At 33.4% G+C, this 25,162-nt stretch overlaps 1 protein-coding gene across 2 annotated transcripts in view; it reads left to right on the forward strand.

Moving 5' to 3' along the window:
• HECTD2 (HECT domain E3 ubiquitin protein ligase 2) overlaps positions 1-25,162 on the forward strand; it is a 92,423-nt gene that overhangs the window by 52,569 nt on the left and 14,692 nt on the right. The window contains exons 3-14 of one of the 2 annotated variants that reach the window (XM_004369923.2): positions 3,117-3,255; positions 4,023-4,125; positions 4,561-4,650; positions 8,399-8,463; positions 10,110-10,155; positions 11,928-12,037; positions 12,820-12,968; positions 13,724-13,847; positions 16,021-16,117; positions 19,790-19,897; positions 21,072-21,204; positions 22,192-22,280. In XM_004369923.2, coding sequence (XP_004369980.1) covers positions 3,117-3,255; positions 4,023-4,125; positions 4,561-4,650; positions 8,399-8,463; positions 10,110-10,155; positions 11,928-12,037; positions 12,820-12,968; positions 13,724-13,847; positions 16,021-16,117; positions 19,790-19,897; positions 21,072-21,204; positions 22,192-22,280 — 1,253 coding nt within the window. Of the gene's footprint in view, positions 1-3,116; positions 3,256-4,022; positions 4,126-4,560; positions 4,651-8,398; positions 8,464-10,109; positions 10,156-11,927; positions 12,038-12,819; positions 12,969-13,723; positions 13,848-16,020; positions 16,118-19,789; positions 19,898-21,071; positions 21,205-22,191; positions 22,281-25,162 lie in introns of those variants that run through there. The other variant, XR_002825533.1, reaches the window with a different exon arrangement.

Genomic DNA, 25,162 nt, shown 5'->3' on the forward strand with positions numbered 1-25,162 from the left:
TTCTGCTCTGTCCTGTAAGGTCACTATGAGTCCAAATTGACTCGACGGCAACGGGTAGGGTGTATGAATGTTTAACTTTATGAGATGATACCAAAGTGTTTTTCAGTTTTTCAAAGCATTTGTACCAATTTATACTCTTAGCTGGATTGACACAGTGACTGCAACAATGGGTTCAAACATAGCAACAATTGTGAGGATGGTGCAGGACTGGGCAATGTTTCATTCTGTTATACATAACGTCACAATAGTTGGAACCGACTCAGTGGCACCTAACAACAACATACTCCTACATGAAATACCCTACTGATCCACATCTTCTCCAACATTTACAATTATCAGACATCTTAATTCTTTGTCATTCAGATGGGTATAAAATGGTTTCTCATTGTGTTCTTTACTTCCATTTCCTTAATCCTAATGAGACTAAACGTATCTTCATGTATGTACGTGTGTTTCCTCTTCAAAATTCCTACTTGATTCTTTTGCACATTTTCTATTGAGTTGTTTTTCTTTTTCTTACTGATGTTTAGGAAATACTGTATATTCTTGATACTAATCCCTTGTTATATGTGTTTCAAATAGTTTCTCTGAATTTGTAACTTTTTACTTTCTTAACAGTATCTTTTGATGATTAGAAGTTCTTAATTTTAACATAGTCAAAAACATCAGTTTTTTATTTTCTAGTTGTGCTCTTTAATTTTTTTAAAAGAAACTATCCCAGAGTTGAAGGATATTCTCCTATTCTGTAGTTTTGTTTTTGACATTTAAGTTCTTAAGGTAGGAGATAAGGATCCAACTTCATTTTTTTCTCTACATGGTTAACCATATTTTCACATCCTTCCTTTTTTCAGTGATCTGCCATATATTTCATTTACTGAAGTGTCATATATGTATGACTATGATTCTGGCTGTCTATTCTGTTGGTCATTTGTATGCTCTTGTAATCTTGTGCCAGTAAAACATTGTATTAGTTGCTATAGCTTCAGAAGTTCTGATATCTGGAAGGGCAAGATCCTCTTATTCTTTCTTTAGAAAGGAATTGGCTATTCTTATCTCCTTGGTCTTCCAAAATACTGCTGGAATTTTTATTTAATTACATTGAATCTATAGATCAATTGAGAGGAAATTTATATCATTATGATATTCACCCTTTCTAGCCATAAACATGGTCTATCTTTCTGTTTACCTAGGTCTTTAATGTCCCTCAACAAAATTTTACTATTCTTTCTATAGAGATTTTTGCATTTATTCCTTGATGCTTGTTTTTTTTATGGTTTTGTAGATGTTGTCTTCATTTAAAATATGTTTTCTAGTTGTTTGTTGCTGATATTTATTAATGCAGTTGACTTTTGTATATTGAATTTTTTTAATCTATCCACCTTGCTAAACCCTTCTATAATTTCTAATTATTTGTGTGTAAATTCTTTTGTATTTTTCCATGTTTATAATCAAATCATCTTCAAATGAGGGATACAATTTAATTTATAACAGATGGAAATCTGTTAAATATGTTTAAATAGATGAATTCATACCAGCTTAAAAAAAATCTTCAGAAGATAATAGAGAATCAATTCATTATTTTTAAAACTGGTAAATAAAAGAATCAAGCATCTATTCTGCCCTTCCTATATGAATTGTACTGCTTGGTAACCAAATGATAGCAAAGTGTTCAAACTAATAAATGAAAAAGAAACTATATAGTTATATTGTCAGCAGTTTACAAACTCCTAGTGAATTAATGGAGCCCTGATGGTGCAGTGGTTAAGAGCCCAGCTGCTAACCAAAAGGTTGGCAATTCAGATCCACCAGACGCTTTTTGGAAACCCTATGGGGCAACTCTACTCTGTCCCGTAGGGTTGCTGTGAGTCAGAAGTGACTTGACGTCAACGAGTTTTGTTTAGTTTTGGTTTAGTGAATTAATTGATCTAGGCATTGGGCATCATTGGCTGCTAGCATCACAAAAAGAGAGACAGCCAAACATATAACTGCTGATAAATGGACACCACACCACTTTTGGTCTTTCCAAAAGACTAAACATTGAATCTGGTCAAGGCTCTGGAGTCAACAACTTATTTCCAAGAATACAGAGGACAGAGGAACATGTTGACCTATACCATGAGTACGCAGTCAGCACTATCCAGACTGTAGAAAACTTTACAGGGTAAGTGGCCCAGGTTCTTCCACAGGTAAATTGTTAGGAAAAGAAAGAATGAAGGAGGAAACCTGTAGATTAAAAGAGACTTAAAAGACATCAAGTTTTTTTTTTTTTTTTTTTTTTTTTAAAGCAAGACTAAACTATATAGTCTAGGGGTGCACACGAGTGACAAAGCTATAAAGAAACACAAGGAAGTAATTGCATGATAAAATTAGGATAGTGTTTACTTTTGTGGGGAGAAAGGAGATTTTGACTGAGATGGGGAACATGATGGAACTTCTGGGAGGGGACTGGTAACATTCTATTTCTTGGTTAGTTGGTGGTTTCAAAGGTGTTTGCCTTATATTAATTCATTAACACACATATTTGTGAGATTTTCCTGTACTTGTTTTATTTTACAATTAAAAGTTTATAAAATGCAACAAAAGGCAAATAGTGAACTGGAAAATATTTGCAGAAAAGAAAAATATATTAAAAATTTATGCAGATTTTTGATAAGAATAATGTTAAAACTCCAATAACAACCTGCAGAGGACTTAAATAATTTGCATATTTTCAAAAGGCTAATAAACATTAAAAACTTTCAGCCTCATTGAAATATTCCCTGAAAGACAACTTTTGGAAGGGAAGAGGGGAAAGAAACTCTGTATTACATCCATACATCCACACATCCACAGACAACTTTTTGGGAGAAGGGAGGAAGGGAAGAAGCTCCATATTAAATATACACATTGATGTAAGATACAGCCTAATATCTGTTGTGGGTGCGGGGGAGACAATAGATTCTCTAATAAGTTCCTTTCACTTATGGTAGGTTTTCTGGTACCTGATCCCAAAGTGAATGCAATACAAAATAATTCGTTTGTTTTCTATCCATGTCAAATTATAAACTAGCCTTGTAGTTTATAATTTGGAAAAAATTTATGATTAATTACATTGCATGCTTTTTTATACTTCACAGTGAGAGACCTACCACCTATTTGCCTTGATGTTAGACAAAAACAGCGCCTGTCTATAGATGCATTATCATCCGAAATGAAGGCCTCAGCCCTTCCAGAACCTACCCTTCCTATCCAGCCCAAAACTATGAAAGACTTTCAGTAAGTTTCAACTCACCATGATATGTATACATGTAGTCATCTCCATGTCAGCATTGTACATAATTTAATATCTTTGAAGAATTAATTGATCATTATCAAGGTATTAGCAAAAAGTGAAGACACAAATGACCAGATGTCTCAAGTTGAAGGTGAAAGCAAATGTATGAATAATAAGTAAGGAGTAGGTAGGTTTCAGCAAAAGAAGGGAAACGCTAAGGAAGAAAGAATGAGTCAAAACAGACAAAAGGAGATAGAAGTGGTGATAAAATGTGGCTTTTTTAAAAAATAAGGCTTTGTCTACTATGTGGTACATAATATAAAAACTATGTCACCAATCAAAAAATCCAGATGGATACTTGAAGGGGTAAATTGGGAATGAGAATGTAGAGACAAAAGGTAGACAAACTGTCTCAAGAACTTTGTCTGTGATGGGAAGGAAAGAGATAGTGATAATTGGAAGGGGCATGTCAAAAATGACCTTTTTTTTTAAAGCAGATAAGTATAAAAGTTGAAGGTGAATTAATATCTTAATGCAATTAAGAATTATAAATTTGTAAACTGCATTTACATTAACTAACTGGCACATATTTCTGTATTCATTTGCAGTATTTCAAAGTATACATTCGGTTACATTTACTTATAAAGAAGTAATGCTATTTTTAGGAGTCGGAATCGACTCGACGGCAGTGGGGTTTTGGTTTTTGGAATGCTGTCTTATCTGAATAATATTTATATCTATATGTGGTTAATGTATGTTCTTATTTTAGGGAAGATGTAGAAAAGGTTAAGTCATCAGGGGATTGGAAAGCAGTACATGATTTTTATCTAACAACATTTGATTCTTTCCCAGAACTAAATGCTGCATTTAAGGTAATAATACATAAAACACATTTTAAATTCACTTTTATTTTTAAATTTTCCAAGAAAGATATGATAAATTTACCTTATTTTCTGCCTAATATTGACTTAGATAACTGCTTAACCAAACATATGTGTATTGATTTCTGTAATCATATGTATCATGAATAATCAAATATTACTTAAGTGATATCATAAAAATTTTTATTTGTATTGTTTTTATTTATAGTGTTAATGTTTGACTCCATTATTTCAGTTTTACAAAATAAAGTTATTAAAATAATTTTTATACATTCATTTTTATTTTCTGCAATTTTGCACTAACAGTTCATTTTTACCATCAGACAAAAAATAGTAGAAATTATGAAAGTATAGTTATGGTTCAAATATTAGTAAGAATAGTCCATAAAATGTTCTATGCACTTAACTATTTAATTGGATTTGCAGAAAGATACCACTGCCTCATTTAATACCATTGAAGACTCTGGGATTAATGCTAAATTTGTGAATGCTGTATATGATGCCTTACTTAATACTGTAAGTATCATTTATGAACACGTCAGTTGTATCATTCTGTGTCTCTTCTGTATTTCAGAAGCAGCTCCACAAATATTTTAAGAATCACCTTGTAACACAATTACTAACTCTGATGTAATTTTATAGTAAATTTAATTGGAATACTCAGAAAAGTAGGTAATTTTTATTATTTTTCTAATTAACTGAAAATTAAGCAGAAAGTACATCAAGTCCTTGTTTAAAAAAATCTTTCTGAAATAAAATCATCCTTCCTTTACTCAGCAAAAGGAAGTAAGTTATTTGATTGTATTGGAATTGCATTGGTCTGTAGATGAGTGGGCCTCAATTGTCAGCATGTATCAGAATAACAAGAAAGGCTTATTCAAATACAGAGTTTCAGATTCAGTAGGTGTCATGGATTGAATTGTGTACCCCAAAAATATCTGTCCACTTGGCTGGGTCATGATTCCCAGTATTGTATGATTGTCTGCCATTTTATCATCTGATGTGATTTCCCTATGTGTTGTAAACTCTTATCACTATGATGTAATAAGATAGATTAGTGGCAGTTATATTGATAAGGTCGACAAGATTAGATTGTGTCTTGAACCAATCTCTTTTGAGATATAAAAGAAGCAAGCAGAGACACATAGGAACCTCATACCACCAAGAAAGCAGTGCTGGGAGCAGAGCGTGTCCTTGGGACCTGAGGTTCCTGCGCAGAGACGCTCCCAGACCAAGGGAAGATTGATGACATGGACCTTCTTCCAGAGCCAGCAGAGAAAGCATTCCCCTGAAGCTGATGCCCTGAATTTGGACTTGTAGCCTACTGGACTGTGAGAGAATAAACTTCTCTTTGTTAAAGCCATCCATTTGTGGTGTTTCTGTTATAGCAGCACTAGATGACTAAGACAGTTGGTCTAGGGTGGGACTAGAATTTGCATTTCTTATAAATTCCCAGATTATGTTGATGCTCCTGATCCAGGAACCACATTTTGAGAACCACGCTTCTATAGTTGAATTTATGAAGAATTTAAATCCTTCCAATCTATGAGCATGCTGTATTCCACCAGTTTCTTAGTTCTTCTTTAATTTCTCTTGGTGATGTTTTGTAGTTTTCTGGTTAGAAGTCTTACGCATTTCTTGTTACATTTATTTCTACGTATTTGCTTTTTTAGGATATCGTAGTTTATTTTTCTAATTGTTGCTAGTATAGGGAAATACTTTCATATATTTAGCTTTATATAGTGGCCTTGATAAATTCACTCATTAATTCTAATAGTACATCAGTAGTTTATTTGAGTTTTCTACTTATACAATCCTGTCATTTGTGGAAAATGAGAATTTTATTTCTTTTTTTCCAATTATTTTGTCTTCTTTGTGTGTATCTATTTGACTTACTGCCCTGGCTAGGAACTCTTGTACAATTTTGAATAAAACAAGTGGTAGCAGATGTCTTTCCCTAATTCCCAATCTAATTACTTCACTGTTAAACACATAAAAGGGTACATAGCGTCATTTGTCATCAAAGACATGGAAATAACGCTACATACCCATCAGAATTAATAAAGTTTTTTTGTTTGTTTGTTTTAATGACCATATCAAGAATACTCAGGCACCAGCAAAGGAAAGAACAGAATGTTTAAAGGAAGAATAGTCACAGCCTTATCAAATGCTGCTGAGGGGTGTACAGTAAGATTTGGACAGAGAATTGACCGTTGTCTTTAATAAAATATAATTGGTGACTTTAAAGAGTCATTTCAGTGGAATTGTAGGGACAAAAGCTTACTTGGAATGGGTTGAAGAGAGAAGGAGAGGAGAGGAAGTAGAGACAGTGAGTACAGATGACCTTGAAAGAGTTTCTCCATGAAGGAAAGCAGAGAAATGAGGTGGTAGCTGGGAGTGCCTGGGGCCAATGAAGGGTTCTTAATATGAACAATGTATTAGTTAGGGTCCTGGCAGGAAAAAGACAACACACTCAAATTAGGTAACTTAACGAGGACTATGTACCTTTAAAGTTGTTACCAGAGTGAGGAAAACCATTAAAAAAAAAAAAAAAAAAAAAGTACAGTATCTCAGGAGTGAACCTGGAAATGGGCTAGGGAGGAGAGGGCTGCCTTACAGAAGTTGTGACTTTTAGTCAAGGGACACAGCCAGCCCATGACAACCAGCCTGTGGTGACCCTGAAGAGAGGGAGCTGAGAGAACAAATACCCCAACGTCAGTCTCTTCCCTCTTCTGTCAGTGCTCCCTATTGCCAAACCCAACCAGAAGACAGAACGTAAAGGAGCCTGGTTGATGGAGTCCTTAGGAGTCAGCCTCCTGGAGCACAGAGCAGGGTGGAGATGAGTAGATATGGAGAGGCATATCAGCACAGGTGAGAATTAGCATGTGGTGTTATACTGATGGGAATGATCTAGCATAGAGGGAGAAATTGATGATACAGAGGAGAAAAGAAAAAAAAGTAATAATCAAGTACTTGACAAAGCAAGAAGGGGGTGGGATATAGGACCAAGTAGAGGGGTTGGCTTCGATCAAGTGCAGATGCAAGCAAGTTGGTACGAACACGTGTCGGTGGGACAGTAAAATCAGTTCTTGTCTGGGTCCATCTGTTTTCTCTCTGAAGTGTATGGCAAGGTCATGAGCTGAGAGTGATGATAAGATGTTGGAGATTTGAGACATGAGGAGAAGGTTTGAAGTAGTCGTCTTGGAAAGTAGTAAAGCAAATAAACTAGGGAAATGTAAGAGTGTCAGTGTTGTGTGTGAGTGTCCTTTTGAGATTTGTGGTCATAAAGTGAGTCCAGTTGGTACTTTTATGTGTTTTTTCTCCAGCAGCCTTCCACTGCTCAGGAGCAGACACTAAGTAAGTGGTTAGTTAAGCAGCGTGGTGTTTGCCTTCTAGGTTTAAAGGGTCACTGTAAGCAGAGGAAGAGAAAGGAATGATTTATAAGTTGTTAAGACATTAGACTAAATGAGTGCAGACAGACATGTCTTGGAAATCATGGTTGTGGTTTTTAAATAAACCCATAATATATGCTTGTTTCTTTGGCATTTGCTTCTTTCATTCAAAAGAATGACAAAGTTTAATGATTATTTGAAGCTTCTAGTTAATGAAGGTCTTCTTCATTATTTATTATAAACTAAAGCATCATCTAAATGTATTATTTTTCATTCATTCTTATATTAGATGTTTGGTAGTGAATAAGATTTGTTTCAGTATTTGAATTACTAATTATAAAGGAATGTTATTTTATGCCCTTTCCAAATCTTTTAATCCTATCATGAAAAATCTTTATCTTGTTGCCATATTTTTATTTAAATGTGGTTCCACTTACTAGTGGATTGTGGGTTTCACTGCTAATTGTAACATGGTACTCGTAGGATTAAATATAGTCAAAATAAAGCAATCATTTTATATTGTTAAACATGCTGCTTTTGGACTTGGTTTCATGATTTTGTCCTGTCAAGCCAGGGAAAGTAAATTTGTTTTTCAGTTTTATAAAACTGTTGTTGGTTTTCAAAGGGACACCATATATGGTTGTGCAGGCTGCACGTTGCACATCCAGGGGCCAGCATTCTCACTGTGTAATCTTACGTCATTGTTGCTCCCTAGGGTTCTAAAATATGAAATTGAAACATAATTTCAATTTCATAATCATCATCAAGTCTGATTTCAAGTATTGAAACAGATTTGTAAATATAATTAACATAAAAGTCACCTTTCTAAGTAGCTAATCCTAATTACCTTATGATTTTTCTTTTGCCTACAGCCTCAAGACATTCAGAAGACAGTATTAAAGGGTGTCATTAACAGCTTGCTAAGAGAATGGAAAGGGTAATTATAACTAATATTTAGCTAATCAGTGTAAGCATTTAACTTAAACATCTCATATTTTTAATATATGTGCCTGTATGTATCTGTCAGAAAAGATTTTAGTTGAGTTATAATAAAAACATTGATCAAAAAAAAGTTATAAACCATTTACAGCAGAGCTTTTTAACTTGAGATCTGTAGTTTCTTAGGAGGATCCATACATGGGCTTCATGGGGTCTATGAATCCTTTAAAATTGTATATGAAATTTTTTGTGTACATGTATGTATGCTTTACAAAAATGGGGTAGGTATTTATATCAGGAACCTAGAGTGCAATAATATGGGCATTAAAATTTTTTTTAAACCTAAATAATTTAAATCATTATTTAGTCAAGATAATTCTTTTACAAAAGAATACTATTATTGACTAATTAAAAATATATATTTATTTATTTAAAATTTAAATACATACACTTCTATTTCAGTTTATATAACTTCAATTTTTTTTTAAGGTGCATCTAGTACGTTTTGAGCAATGATTTATGTTTTCAGGTTTATTTTGTAACTTTAACTAAAAAGTAGATAATCATTTGGTCACTTTATTCCCTGAAAGGAAATTGAAGGAGGTACTTAGAGGTGAACCTTTTTATTCCCAACTTTTAATTTTGAAAGATTTCAAACTGCAGAAAAGTTAAAGAATAGAATGTACACTCATACCTTGAGCCTCATTTGTATTTGCTTTCTTTTCCTCTATGTGTGTGTGTGTGTGTGTGATTTTTTTTTTAGTAAGTTGAAGACATCATGACACTTCACCCCTAATTACTTCAGCATATATTTCCTAAGAACATTTTCCTACATAACCATAACACCATTATCACACCAAATAAATTTAACGTTGATATAGTAACGTGCTCTAAAATGCCGTCCACATTTAAATTTCCTCTGTTGTCCCAAGAGTGTTAACGTAAGGGTTTGTTTTTCAATTTGGGATCTAGTCAAGGGTCTTGAATTACATCTAATTATTATAGAGATAAACCATTTTTAATTCAAGAATTTACTGCAGTCTATTTATGAGAGAGTATCAAATACATCTTGAGAGGGCAAGAAAGAAATACTTATTAACCTTAGGAATAGCAAAAACTCTTGGTCAAATCTGATAATGTTGAAAATCTAGATTAATATGGAAAAAATAAAAATTAGTTACTGACTTTTCAGAGGTGTTCAGAATATGATTCTTTTAATTAGAAACATCCTAGATGCATTTAAAGTGTGATTTGATTTGCAGACATTTCTAAATATATTCACTTCAGAAGTGTATTCTAAAGTGAAGATTCATCTATCCCTTATTAAAACAAAAACATAGTACTCTAAAATTGTTGATTATTTGTTAGACTGTTTCCAGAGTTAGTCATGATACTTACATTACAAAATGTTATAGCCTTGTTAACTCAGTCTTTAGGGATCTTCAGAAGTAACCTGAGTAGCATAAAGAAACTGTGTTCCCGGTATGTTATCAACTTGTGACTGATTAAATAATAATACGAATTAAATATAGTTGTTTGGCTTTTATCAACTCAGTTCTCACAGAAGCATTTATTGGTCATTGTTTATTAGATACTACAAGATTAAACATTCAATAATCAGGTATGCTTGTTTCTTTTTTTCAGCCCACGAACAAAAGATGATCTTAGAGCATATTTTATACTTTTACAGGTAAGAAAACAAGAACTTAGTTGAAGTTGTCTATTCAGATCTCAGTCCATGCATGTATAAGTGAAATAATATCAAATGTTAGGTATTATTTTGAGCAACACATTGATGCTTTTTAGAATTGTAGTTACTTGTGACCAGAGGACTAACACTGTAACGAACAATGGGAAGCTAAATTACCAACAAGATTAAAATTTTAATTTAGTTCTTGCCTACCTGCATGGTATTCAGGGACAGGCAGAATGGCAGCGCTTCTTCCTCCTCCATTCACCCTCCTTTCTTGTAACTAGTTTTAATGGGCTCCAAGACTTTCTTTTATTTCCCCCAACTAGTAGGTTTCTAACTTTTTTTTAAGTTAGAATTCTAATGGAAGGATAAAGGTTGTTGTTTCTATTTGCTACAGCAAAGATAATGAACTTTTTCCTCTTGAGAGATACAGATTCATAAACTAAAAAATATAATAATAAGCTATGGCCCAGACAAGTAAAAATCAATTTTCAGTTTTTATTATTTTTTGAGAAAGAAATATGTTCTTGCCATAGCTAGCTTACTGTATTTATATTATCCTTTACAATTTACAAAAGATATTCATGTATGTTATTATCTCATTTAAAAGGTAAGAAACATTTATATTAAATAAGATACAGTATTTATTAGTTTAATATTACATCTAGTAAAATAAACTATTTGGGGTGAAACGTAGAAGAAAGGGGAGAGAGGAAAAAACTGGGTGAAAAGGGGAGCGTGGTGAAAAGGCAGTTAAGAGAGATGTTAGGAGGGGTAATAGAAAAGTAGGAGGAGAAAAGGGAAAACTAGAAAAAAAGAAAGGAAATATATGTAGAGATAGTAAAAGCTAGACAAATGACAACATGAAGGTCAGTTTTTAGGTGAGTGAAGTAGTCAGCAGTAAGCTCTGTTCATAATATCCAGTTCTTCTCATGAACCATCACTAGATGAAGCTACCAGCTGGGCTCACTCCCCAATTTTGAACTGTGCTGCCAGTAAGTCAATTTTGAAAAGCACATAGGGCTCTCCAATTTTTTCAGAATTTCAGTTTGTTTTTTTTTTTAAATAATATTCATCTTTTCCATGAAGTTTTGAGATGTACATTGTGATGGAGTCTTGGATTTTGGAAAAATAACTAGAAGTTTTGCTTAGTTTATAAGCAATGTCTTTTTAACATTTGTAAGTTGTCAGAGCTATTAGGTGATCCTCTTCTTATTCTTTGTGAGGTAAGGGGCCACCTCATTTCACAGTGACATGAGTTTCACAATCAGCTTTTATTTCATTTTTCTAGCATTCTTTATTTTAATCAAGGAAAACTCAGATTTTTTGTTTAGTTGGATGATAGTGATTGCCACCATTTATAAAATGTCTGCTCATACCAGGCACTGAGCTAGGTGCTTTACATACATTTTCTTTATTATTACTCAGAGCAGCCCCTAAGATAGATATTATCATTCCCATTTTACAGATGAGGAAACTGAGAGTCAGAGTTTAAGTAACATGTGTAAGGGCACACAGCTAGTAAGTGGTGGAATTAGCTCTCAGACCCACATCTGTTTTAATTCAGAGCCCATGTTCTTTCTGCTGTACCACAGTGTAAATCAAAGTCTCTTTGTTAAATAACAAATAGATTATTGTTTCAAAGGATATTCACCTTTCATAGTCTCAAATTTAGTTTCATGAATTTACAGCTTATCTCATTAAGCTTAGTGTCTTTCCTTTTACATGTTTCAAAATTTTAACACAATTATCTTTAATATCTTTTTCAGAATCCTCAATTTAATAACACATCTACGTATGTCATCTATGCTCACTTGCTGCGACAGATAGCTGCCTTAGTGGAAGCTGACCATCATTTCCTAGTTCATTGGTTTAAAAAGTAAATCATTCTATGATATGAAGAACTTTTATGAAAAGACTGACAGCTCTAAGTTTGATTTTTATTAGTAATTTTACAATAAAATATATTTAAATGTTTTCAGCTTTTTAGATATAATACAATTTATAATGCTTCAAAAGCCAATTATAAAACTATACTTTAGTACTACATAGAAGATAATTGAAAATCTATTTTTAACGTACGGAATCATTTTGCTTGCACAAGCTGCTGTTAAGAATTCCTGTCAGCTGCTTTTGCTTTCTATACAGCACATTCCCATTCTTGGTTTTTCTTGTATCTCAAAGACGGTGACTGAATTTGCTCAGGCATTGCTGTTTTCATTTGTCTTGTTATTTCCTGTCTGTATATCAGTAAATCTCACCATTATTTACGTGGTGCCTTCTCACCCCTATCGGTCATTGTAAAATATAAGTTAACCATCAATACCAACTTGTAAAAGCACAGTCCATTTTTTCATAGAACGATACATTAACAATGACATTTCTCCATAGGTAAAATATTTTTAAAATTAATTTTAAATATGTTGAAAGTTAAAAAATTAAATATGCTTGATACTAACTTTATAGCAATTTGTTTATTTTTTAGAAACCATATTCAAGATAAGATTTTGTGATTCTTCAAATGCTGGGGCATTTAAGGAATAGAATTTTGGGGAATGTCTAAGATTTTATGTGTATAGGATGTAGTTTGATACCTAGCAAACATATTGCCAAAATAGGAAATGTGAATTTTGATTGGAATTATTTCAAAATCTTTACCAGATTATCCCAGAAGAGGTTCAAACAATTGGTAGAAAGATTGCTGCAATTTATTTCTTTACGCCTGTTTCCTGCAAAGCCTGAAGAATTTCCACCTATAGCAAAGTGTTCCTGGTGGATTCCATCAGCATCTAAAGTGTTGGCTTTACTTAGTAGGTTTTTATTATTATTTTTCTTTTATTAAATATTAGGGATATTTCCTTAAGGATCTCAAAGTACTATGTATAGAGGCATTATTCAACTTCTGGCTATTCCTTCAAAGGAAAGAGTTATTTATTTTCTAGTTTGATAATGCATTTCACAGTTAATTTATAAGCATGAAAGAAGCTTTATGCCTTTACCGGGCAGTATTCTGTATTAGTGGAGCCCTGGTGGTGAAGTGATTAAGCATTCAGCTGCTAACCAAAAGGTCAGCAGTTCAAAACCACCAGCCACTCCTTGGAAACGCTATGGGGCAGTTCTTCTCTGTCCTATAGATTCACTGTGAGTTGAATCAACTTGACGGCAGTGGGTTTGGTTTTTTTGTTTTGTTTTATTCTGTATTATGGCTATTGGCTGCATATGGCCTGCTGAGTAGGATTCCTGAGAAAACAGGAACTTCCATTAGTTACTGAGGACTGCTAGGAGAGAACACACTGATGGGAAAATAGTATGAGTCGATAGCCATCTGTGTACTCTCTTTACTACTATTATAATTACCACTACAAGTTTTTTTTAAAAAAGCAAAAAATTATTGGATGCATTTGGACCAATTTAAAAATTACCTTTTCTGTTTGGAGCTACAGTTGCTTGAAATAGAGATTTCTAGATAAAGGCTATGTGGTGGACATTAAAATGTTCTTTTCATTATTAGAATAAATCACGTGCATGTTGGAAAAGATCATTATGTTACAACTTATCTTTACAGATACAGCAAACAATTTGGTTCACCCTCACCTTATTTCTTATACTGATTTCTATAATTCTACATTGGATCACATTGATCTCATGGAAGAATATCACACCTGGCAGAGCTTTGGAAACTCTCACAGGTAAGAGTGAAAGCTCATTTGATTATTCACCTGAATGAAATATTATTAAAAATAGTGGCTTAATTTTTAGTATGTATGAATAAATTAAAATATGTACATACATTCACATATAAACTTAAGATATTCAGCAATGGAATATCATTATATTTCTTAAAGCATTTTCTTTTTCTGTTACCATTTTGAATTTGTGTACATGTTAATTTGATTTCGGTTTGATAAATAGCATCTTATCAAGAAGGGAAAAACTCTCTCTTGGTATGTAATTTCCTGTATCTTATTCTCTGTGCCGCCATCCAGCACAGGGGTCAACAAGATTTTCTGTAAAGGGCTAGGTGGTAAATATTTTCAGCTTTGTAGGCCATAAGGACTTCGTTCTGCCATTGTAGCATGAAAGCAGCCTTAGACAATATGTAAACAAATGGGTGTGTCTGTGTCCCAAAAAAACTTTATTTACAAAAACAGGTGCTAGGCTGTATTTGTCCCATGGAATATATTTTGCCAATGCCTGATCTAGCACATTGAACAGTTATTGTCTTTTACATACACTACATAAAGAATGTTTGTTACATATTTATTTACTTATTAATATAGTGGAATGGATTTTCAAAACACCTGATCAAATTCTTTAATACACTTCTAGTTTGGATTAAACTAGCAAGACTATCCAAAACATAACATATTGCCAGGGCATGTGATATCCAGGAGATTGCATTTATTCTAGAGGATGCTGACTAAAAGATATGGCATAGGTATAAATAACCCCAAAACCCCAGATTAGTTCCTAAATGGGTTAAACTCACCAGGGAACCTCTCTGCCAGAATTGGCCTAAAAGTGGAATGACCTTCTGGGCGTATTTCAGTCTATACTCAGTACTTAGAACTGAATAAGAATCCAGTGTCTGAGGACCGCAGTTAGTCTGATGGATATTTTCTTAGCCAAGTTTATTTTACCAAGATGCTTTTCCTCCCATTTTGATGCAGTTGTAATGCTGTGGGCAAAATCATAGAAGAACTCCAAGAGTCATTGTGCATATTTTAGTGGCATCTTTTAATGCAGAGTGTCTTCTAACCAGTGTGCCATAGCACTGGTTTACCAAAATGAGTTAGATAGGAGTTATGATCCTGCCACCCTAGACCTGGGGGGGACCTGGAGCCCTAAGGCAAGTTACCTCTAGCAATTTGTGACATGACAAGCGAAAGGTTGAAAAGCACTGTTTTGATGTACATAATACGGTCAATATCATATATCTCACCAAGTTCATTACATTTTCTTTTCATTTCCAAATTTTTGGTTAGCATTTAGTGATCCAAAATTATTACACATAGTACTGAACAACTCCTACTGTTTTTGTTTTGACAGTTTTGTCCTAAGGGGAAAGCGTTTCATTTTTAGTTCACACAAAGACTATCTCCTTATTCCTCATTGTACCCAGTGGTCACAGATGCACCGCTTAACTACACTTGGATGGATTCCAACTATAACTGGATGAATTCATTGCAATTACTTCTGATGGAGTCTTAAGTCTGGAAGTGTTTTTACTGCCATAATAGTCACCAATAAGTAATTCACCATGCATTTCTCTGTGGCTTTTGTATATAACAGAATGAGCTGTGACCCAGGAGAGTTGTTATATTCATAACCTTTAATTATAATGTTGTCTTTATAAATATATACTATTTCATATTACTGCGCCTTTTAATTATAGTACTAACAGCAACATTCTTTTTTCTAACTGTTATTTTATTGATCTTCAGTGTATTACTTTGCTTTTTACCAGCTGTAGTTAATGCTAGATTTCCTCATTTCTGAAGCTCACACAACAGAAATAGCCACATAATAGTGAGTTCTTTTATTAAGTTGAGCACATGACATTTCTTCGTCAACATTTCTGCCTCCTGGTACTTGTGTTGGCCGTATTCTTCACAGGTAATGATATATAGGTGATTATAAATAAACTGAAATTATTTGTGTAAATATAAGTGATTAGCACATATTTCATGTGCCAAATAGATCTAGCTTCCTTTCCTGCACATTTAGTAATTGAATGATCCACATAAAATCATTTTGTAAATGGTAAAACACAATTCAAAAGTAATGTTTTATATTATTAGAAGGAATACCTTTTTGCTAAAAATACACCATTTTGCTTTTTCTGTTTCACTTGTTGAGCAGGTTTTCCTTCTGTCAGTACCCATTCGTTATTTCTATAGCTGCAAAAAAAATCATTATTCAAAGAGACTCAGAACAACAGATGATAAGCATCGCAAGGGTAAGCCAGCTATGAAAACATATTTATGTTGACTATAATCAGTATAATAAATAATTCAATAAATAAGTCAAATGTCTTGTGAATTGTTATAGCATAATCAGGAAATATTAAAAGTAAAATTCGTACTCTATTCCCAAAAAAGTGTGTAAGCCTGTCGAAGATAAGGGAAACAAGACACCCCTCAATCATCACTCCTAAATCAATTTCTTATATTTGTAAATGTAGCGGGAAGGCCTCTCACAGACCCAAAGTACTGGAGCTTGTTGGACATCATTTTGTAGAGATCATATTCCATCTCCAGGTAACCAGTGTAATGCTGATAAGAACTACAGTGGAGTTAGGGGTGTCCTTAAGAGTAAACCCCTAAAGCCACTGAAACACATTCTAAGTTTTATGAAAATCAAATGGAAGAAAATAAAAGATTAGAATATATAACAAAAAGTATATCTCTTGGAGAACTGAGAAATATACCCAAGGAAGGTGAAAGATGTTTTGTTGGTTCTTAGGAAGCCAATATGCATAAGCCCCATAGAAACTGGGGTAGCAGTCAGGCTGACTTTATGAAGCTGAGTGAAGTTTATCTCTGGTCCTGTCCTTATCACCCCATACCACTCATTTCATTGCCATAAAACCTGTTGCCCTTGAGTCAATTCTGACTCATAGTGACCCTATAAGACAGAGTCGGACTGCCCCATTGGGTTTCCAAGACTGTAAATCTTTACAGGAAGCAGACTGCCGTATCTTTCTCCCACGGTCCAGTTGGTGGATTCGAACTGCCTACCTTTTCAATTAGCAGCTGAGCCCTTAACCGCTGTGCCACCAGGGTTCATTTTCATTGCTATACAGCACAATAGAGTTATGCACATTATCTAATATCAGAATAAGTGACTTTTTATTTCAGCTTTAAACTCTACATTTAAATGCTTAGTCTACCTAGAGAGTGAGTTACTTATGTATTTTGAGCGTCTGCTTTTGAGACATGATCATCTACTCACAGCTTTAAAAAATTAGGGGGAAGGTTGGCTGTAGCGTCTTAAAATAAAAAGAGAAGCATAGAGCAAAAAAAATATTTCTGTCTTGTCCAAAAATAGAAAAAGAGTTCTAAGGCATAAATTTTAATACATCAAAATACTATAAAAAATAAGAATTGCTTATCCCTCAGTAATTCAGTTTCCAGAGGTGAGTATTTTTTTCTGTCACAGAGTGGGATAGAAGATTTGAGTGACTGGTGACATCCTAAAGTCAGCTTATACTGGGTATGGGAGTATTAGAAGAAATTTTATTGCTATGTCTACCAAGGGGGTTCCAAAGCCACACTGCCACTTGAAGAGTGAGTGCCAGAATTATTATTTGATATTGGGTAGATATTGGCTCAAGGATTAGTCTATATAGCTAGTCATTTTGACATATTCTATTAGTTGCGTTTGTACAATTTCATGTACCTTTTTAGTACTTTTTTCCACCTTGGGCTGTGACTTTTCATGTTTGTAAGAAAAAGATCTGAAGAGCTAGAGGTTTATTTAAATTTCTCTGAGCAGTTTTCTATGTGTATCACTCACACTTAAGATATCAGGTGTAGACTCTGCCACAGGCTGTCTTCCACAGAGCATGGAAGCAAATGAGGAGGCATTGAAGATTCAATTGGTGTTATCGATTTATGGGTGCTTCTCAACATTTTAACTTGTAAATGGCCATATAACTTAGAATTGATACGGTAGAATAGTGACTGGTAACTATTTTGACACAAGGGCAACCTTATAGTAGTCAGTATAGGCAAGAGTTAAATGGCACTATCTAAAGGTACAAAAGTGATTCCCCAACCTAAAAATTATTTCCTCATCAGACTATTTAAAAATCTACCATTGATGGCTTATTTCTCTTGGTTAAAGCTTTTCCCTATTAAAATGTGAATTCCTGTTGGGAGGAGTAGCCACTAAGTCTGGTCTGTCATTAGCGTCTTAATGTAAATTTATTTATTGAATCTTCCCAGTGTGACAGCTCACCAGGAGCCAAACTGGGAACAGAAGACAGGAAAAGGTAGGAAGAAAGGTCCAGGGTACGGGATATTTTCCTCAAAATATAGATTTCTTTGTGCACCACAGGGAGTACCCAGAGAAGCAAAAGGCTGTTATGGTAAAACCTGTGAAAGCCGGATCCTTTGTAAGGTGAAAACCTGTCAGAGAAGGAAACCTCAAATATTTTCCCCTGAAACAAATGATAGAAAAGTGTTAAGACTGCACCCTGTTAAAGGTGGAAATCTTGTGAGACCTGGAAAAGCAAAGCAGTCCCGTCGAGTTCCAGCTCTCATAGGTTTCACTGTACTGTATAAGTCTTTAGAATTGGATATTAGAGAGATAAAGAAGGGCTCTGAATTAGTCTTTTATTACAGTGATCTATAAAGTCATAAAAGCCTCATAATATAGATTTGGAGTATTAAATTTTATTAAAGCAACATGGTGCATGTATTTGAAATGTCTAAAATGTTTATCTTTAATCTGCACAATAATTAGTTTTCTTTGGTACCAAAGAAAATGAGGTAGTCTGATAAAGCTTAAAAAAAATTACATATATAGGCATGTACATTTTATATAGGTATTTATATATTTTAAAATATGTTGTTTTTAACATGCTCATTGCTTATATTTTAAAAAACCATAAAAATTGATTTTTTTTAATTACTCATATTTCTAACATCCAAACATAACTATTGTTACCATTTTAGTAAATTTTCTTTTGATATTTTTATACTTTTTGAAGTAATATAGATGAAACAGTATTGTGCACACAGTTTTGTTTCCTCCTCTTTTCAGTTTTATCTTAAACATTTTTCATGTTATTTACAGTTTCTATAACCATCAATTTTTAAGTAGCTGTATTATATTCCATTAGATAGATATGTGCTTCAGATATTTATAAAGTTTTGCTTTTATTGATAATGCTGTGATGAATATCTCATGTAAAATACTTTATTTAGAATTCTCAGAATTGGAATTATTGGGACAAAGATTATGAACATTGTTAAGGATTTTGATAAATGTTGACAAATTACATTCTAAAAGTAGATGAATTACACTTTTAGAGTAAATTCGGTATTTAAAAAAAGCCTAAACCCAGGTTTATCATCATAAGTATATACTTTGCTTTAAACATTCCTATTTTATGTTTGTATTTATTAAACAGAAAGCTTTGCTGTTTAAGAGCTGAGACATAGGGAGATATAATGCAATGTTCTTTACCATAGAAGATGTTTTTGGTCCCCAATTTTGGACCCCCTTTGGGTGTCATGGAGCCCTGGTGGTGCAGTGGTTAAGTGATACGGCTGCTAACCAAGAGGTCGGCAGTTCAAATCCACCAGCCGTTCCTTGGAAACCGTATGGGGCAGTTCTACTCTGTCCTGTAGTGTCACTATGATTCAGAATCCACTCGACGGCAATGGGTTGGGTATCGTTGTTCCAGTAATAACGCATTTTCATAAAATTGATATTCTATGTCATAGATTTCTAAGACAAAATTATAGCAGTATTCATGTGTGTATAATAGATTTTATGAAATTCTTTATACAGGAGATGACATATAAACAAGAGTATAAATGATTTTTATTAAGTAAATGTTTTAAATGAAATTAATTATTGTTAGATAAAAGTGCAAATATTTGCTTTCTCATTTAATTAGCAAAGTCTGGTGGATAAAGTATCTCGAAGACAGAGACCTGATATGAATATGTTATTTCTAAATATGAAAGTAAGGCGGACACATCTGGTTAGCGATTCACTTGATGAGGTATAAATAATTTATTCCAAAATGATATTGATTAAAGCTTTTAATAAAATCTATGATGTAGTTTGTTATATTGAAATCTTAGTAAGCTGTTTCTTTATTCCTATATGCCAGTAAGCATACCTTCTTGTATTTTGATACCATAGTTAAAATAAGTTCTGTATTCGCAATTAAGCCTTATGTTCATTTTTTGTGTGTATAATAATGTTTTTTTTGTTGTTGTTAATTCCCTGGAAAAGGATTTTATATAGAACACTTAAACGAGTAATGAATGTTTCTGAGTATGTAACCTATATTCTAAACCCACCTTTGTCACTGGTTAGGTGTGTAACAAGTCATTTTTATTTCTCCAAACCTCAGATTACTTATCTGTAAAATTATAGATCTAACCTAGAGGGTATATTGGATTTGTTCAGAGTCAAACCTATTTTGATTGTATGTACAGTAAGCCCCCAGATTACTAATGTCCAATTTACAGACAACTCCTACTTGGCCTTAATATTATGTAAATTTGCCCTCACTCTGAAACAATTGACCTATCCTGTATTGACAACAAATTCTTCATCAGTCACCTTCAGTTGCTGCACATGCAGCTTTTAAATCATTGTGAAGGCTTTCAGCCTTCTCTTGCACTAACATAAGGCTAAATAAGAACTGTATGCACCTGTTTGACTTACCTACAAATTCGACTTAAAGACACACTTAGGAACGGATCTCGTTTGTAACCCAGGGACTGCCTGTCCATGTATTACAGAGCTTCCTGCGTGCAGAACGTTCCAGCCAGATCTTCATGTGTCTATTAGAAGATAATGGCTGATTTAGCTCTGTCATTTTAAAAAGTTTAGTGTTGAAGGAGCATTAAAGAAAAGGAAATTAATTATTTTATATTATAGTCTACTTAGTTAAAATCTTGGAGGCAATATGACACCATGAGGCAGTAACCTTGGACAAGTTACCTGATCTCTTTAATTCTGTCTCCTGGTCTATAAAACAAACATAACAATACCTAGCCCATACAATGTCTGCTCATTTACTGAACAAACAAACCAATGAATAAACAAATAAATGGAGTTTTGTGACATTGTAAATAAGATAGACACGTTTTCCAGAATTAAAACAAGTTAATTCATTTTTCACTGCCCTTTATTCTTCTCCACTATAAAATTTCTTCAAATAGTTAACCCGGAAAAGAGCAGACTTGAAAAAGAAGTTGAAAGTTACATTTGTAGGGGAAGCTGGTTTGGATATGGGTGGATTGACTAAAGAATGGTTCCTTCTTCTAATTCGCCAGATTTTCCATCCAGATTATGGTGAGTACTTTTCTGATTTTTATGAACAATGTTTCTTCATAATTGTTAGATTCAACAAGTCACCCTTGTTTTTAACCTATGATTTTGCAGATTTCTAGTCAACCATAAATGTTAAATATTTTTTAGAGTATTATTTACCTTTAAAATTTATTTGATCAAATTGACGATCTAAAAAATTATCATACTGGGAATCCCACACAGAATGTATCAAGACTGAAAATATGCATTTGCAAAGAAACAGTCCTCTATCTTTGCTGAATAAACCAAAGGCATGAAAATTTAATTTGTCATTGAAATAAAGAATATTTGAAATTTTAAAAAAGCTAGTTTGCTCTACACTAATATTTGAAGCATCTTTTCATTAAGCGTTGAGCTATTTTTATAAGAATTCATGAATTAATGTTTTAAGAAAATGTCTTTGTGAAATTTAAATTTGTTTTTTCTTTTATTTAGAGAAATCACCTTTATAATCCTTAATGTCTGTTAAATATTTTTCTTCAAAGGAGAATTTTAAGTGGTGTTCTTACTCTGTTTTTAATTTTATATATATATATAAAAATCATCTTTCTGGTAAGGGAAATAGGGATGACATCGATAAATTGAAATTTTTAGATAATCTTCAAAATAAATTTTGATCATAATTTTTAAACTGTAAAACTATAGTTTTTATAAAATAAAATTGATTTAATTTAGTTTCCTGCCTTTTATCCCTATTTCCATCCTTGGTTCAGGATACCGATAACAATAAAATACGCTCACACGCTTGCAGTCTACATACATATTTTACACATATATATTTGTATTTATTGAGATTTGCAAATATATGGTCCCTCAAGTAGAGAATCTGTAAAATTTTCAACATGAAAGATGACTTATAACTTGCTGCAATGTTTTGCTTCTAATAAATGAGATGTCATGTACGTTTTACCCCTCCGATTTTTTTTAAATTAATCATATTAATAATAAAATTGTGTTTCTTTTTTTCAGGAATGTTTACCTATCACAAGGATTCACACTGCCATTGGTTTAGCAGCTTTAAATGTGATAACTACTCTGAATTCCGATTGGTTGGAATTGTATCCTTTAAACTTTCCACTAGGAGGTGCTAATAGACTAGTGATACAAAATTTTTATGTGTATTTTAGAAAACTATTCTTTAAGCATTTTATTGAAATTTGACATTATTATAAAATTTACTAATAGATTTTCAATAGTCTTTATTATTTGTAATATCACAGCTATATAATATCAGCAGATTTAATTCTTATTTAGAGGAATGACTAAGTTTTTGAGATCTTTTTTTTCCTAAAAACCTTATCTGAAATAAAAAATGATTATTTCCTATTTCACATACAACCTAAATTATCAGAAGTTTAAAACATTTTTTAAAATCAAAGTATCTTTTCCAATTGTAATGAAGTATTTTTTTGTTTGTTTGTTTTTTTTGCTTTTTGCTTATTTGCTTATTTTCACTCAGTTTACTGAATTGTGAAGTCCTTAGGTGCTCCAAACAGTTAACATGCTTGGCCGCTAACCAAAAAATTAGCAGTTTGAGTCCACCCAGAGGCACCTTAGAAGAAAGGCCTGGTGATCTGCTTCTGAAAATTCAGCCATTGAAAACCCTACGGAGCACAGTTCTGCTTTGACACACATGGGGTCACCATGAGTCGGAATCTACTTGACAGTAACTGGTTACTAAATTGGAATTGTGGGAATTAAATCTAACCCATTATGCCCCCATATCAAGAGACATGAAAGAGGCATCCATAAAAATTGAATGGAATGGGACTATTTAAAGCATATAGCATTATTTTATAATGTTTTTTAAATTACACAAATCGGTATGCCATTATCTGATCCCCATCAAGTGTATTGTAGAGGGAATTCCTGCATTGAGTAGGAGGGAAGGAGTAAAGGAGGGAAGAGTAAGTAAATGAGCAAGCTCTGGGGATACATAGGTAAAAGAAGAAAAAAAAATCCCACCTTTAAGAAGCTTACCATCTAAACGAACAGATGAGCACCAATACAAAGTATTCTGTTCTCAGAGTCAAGTGACTGTGGAGGCATTAACCGCTAAGCAGTTCTGAGAAGGAAAAGGATTCAGTGTATTCCTGCTGGAGGAGGTAGAGATTAATACATGGTACAGTTATATTTGATTAACACAGGGTTAGAGAGAGTAGGACATGTCAGCCTTGGAGAATGGCTAGATAAAAAAAGGCTGAATTGTGTCGGACCTGTTAACAGAGCAATGAGTGGGTCCACTTGCTTGAAGCAGAGGGCACACTGGGAGTTATGAAAGATACCATCAGAAAAAGATGTAAGTCATCTTATAGAGGGCTTTGAATACTTATCTTTGTTGCATTTGTTGAAATAAATCCTGAGGACTGTGTGTGGAAATTGAGAGACTGGATAGAGGGAAAAGTATTAGGAAGAAAACTACACATTGAGATAGTAAACTTAATTTAAAATTTTGTATATATTGTCATGTTTAAGCATCCAAAGTGCTTAAGTTCCACGTACAGAAGAGTGCAGAACAATTAGACTCCAGTTTTCACCCTGTTTGCAGTAATCATTTGTCGAATGTTTTCAACTTTCTTGACGGTCCCAGTCATTGATGTTTCTCACTACTCTATGAACCATTTGAATTTCCTGACACATATTTTCATCACGTTTTACATTGTTATTACAGCTTAGATTCAGGTGATATTTTGACTTTCTAATATTTGTAATAAAATAGTAGATCTTACTTAGCTATCACATTTTTAGACCAGTGCTGTATATAATAAAACTCACAAATTTGTTAACTGTTTTCTTTTACAACAGACATCAGTTCCTATTCAGTCATTACCCAAAGAGTGTATTAAGCATTTTTATATGTTGCACATTTCAAGTTAAAACACTAAATCTAAAATTATTGTAACCACTAAAAAAAGACCAAACCAAACCTGTTGCCGTCGAGTCGATTCCAACTCATAGCAACCCTATAGGACAGAGTAGAACTGCCCCCTAGGAGCAGCTGGTGGATTCAAACTGCTGACCTTTTGGTTAGCAGCCGAGCTCTTAACTACTGCGCCACCAGGGCTCCATTATAACCACTACTACCTCATAATTTTGTATATTTATCTTTCAAAAAATATATACTAGAGAAGGCAAGATTGATACCCTTAAAAGCATGTTAACCAGAAACCCGTTGCCACTGGGTCAATTCCAATCCATAGCGACCCTGCAAGATAGAGTAAAACTGCCCTGTAGGGTTTCCAGGGAGTGGCTGGTGGATTTGAACTGCCTACCTTTTGGTTAGCAGCTGTATCACTTAACCACTGTGCCACCAGGGCTCCAGAAAAGAAAGACATGATACTATGTAGGAAAAATGTGAGATTATAGTGGTTTGTGATCATGTAAATGGCTGGGAAATCTATCAAAGGTGAGAAGAACTAAAAATTAAGAAGTAACAGACATGACCACTGAGAAAATATAGTTCATTCCATAGGAATATTTCCAGTTTTTAAATTTTACAGCTAAAGATTTGTTGTTGCAATAGTTCTGACAGTATTGTATATGTAACACAATTATTTTTAAATACAGTAAGGCCTTGGACTTTTAAGTATTACAGTAAAGCCTATAATAATAATTGTGAAGTGTTTTAAAGATTACATAAGAACCATAATTCATAGTTTTTCTTTAAAGTAGAACTACCTACACCAAAAGGGGCATTGGCACTGAGTATAGTATAGTATAGGGTTTTCAAACTCTGCTCTGTTTATGCCGCATGATGCCTCAGTGGCTCCAGCAGGATTCCCCCATCCCCGTCCCTGCTTCAACCAGAACAGATTGATTTAGTGTGAAATGAAACATTATATTTCTGCATATGAAAGTTCCCTGTAGCAAATCCTATGAGCCTATTTCCTTATCTGTAAAAAAATTCTAAAAACTGCTTTCAGGGTTATAATAAAATGTA

Source organism: Trichechus manatus, unplaced genomic scaffold, assembly GCF_000243295.1.
Source record: "Trichechus manatus latirostris isolate Lorelei unplaced genomic scaffold, TriManLat1.0 scaffold00007, whole genome shotgun sequence".
In the NCBI taxonomy this organism is placed as follows: domain Eukaryota; kingdom Metazoa; phylum Chordata; class Mammalia; order Sirenia; family Trichechidae; genus Trichechus; species Trichechus manatus.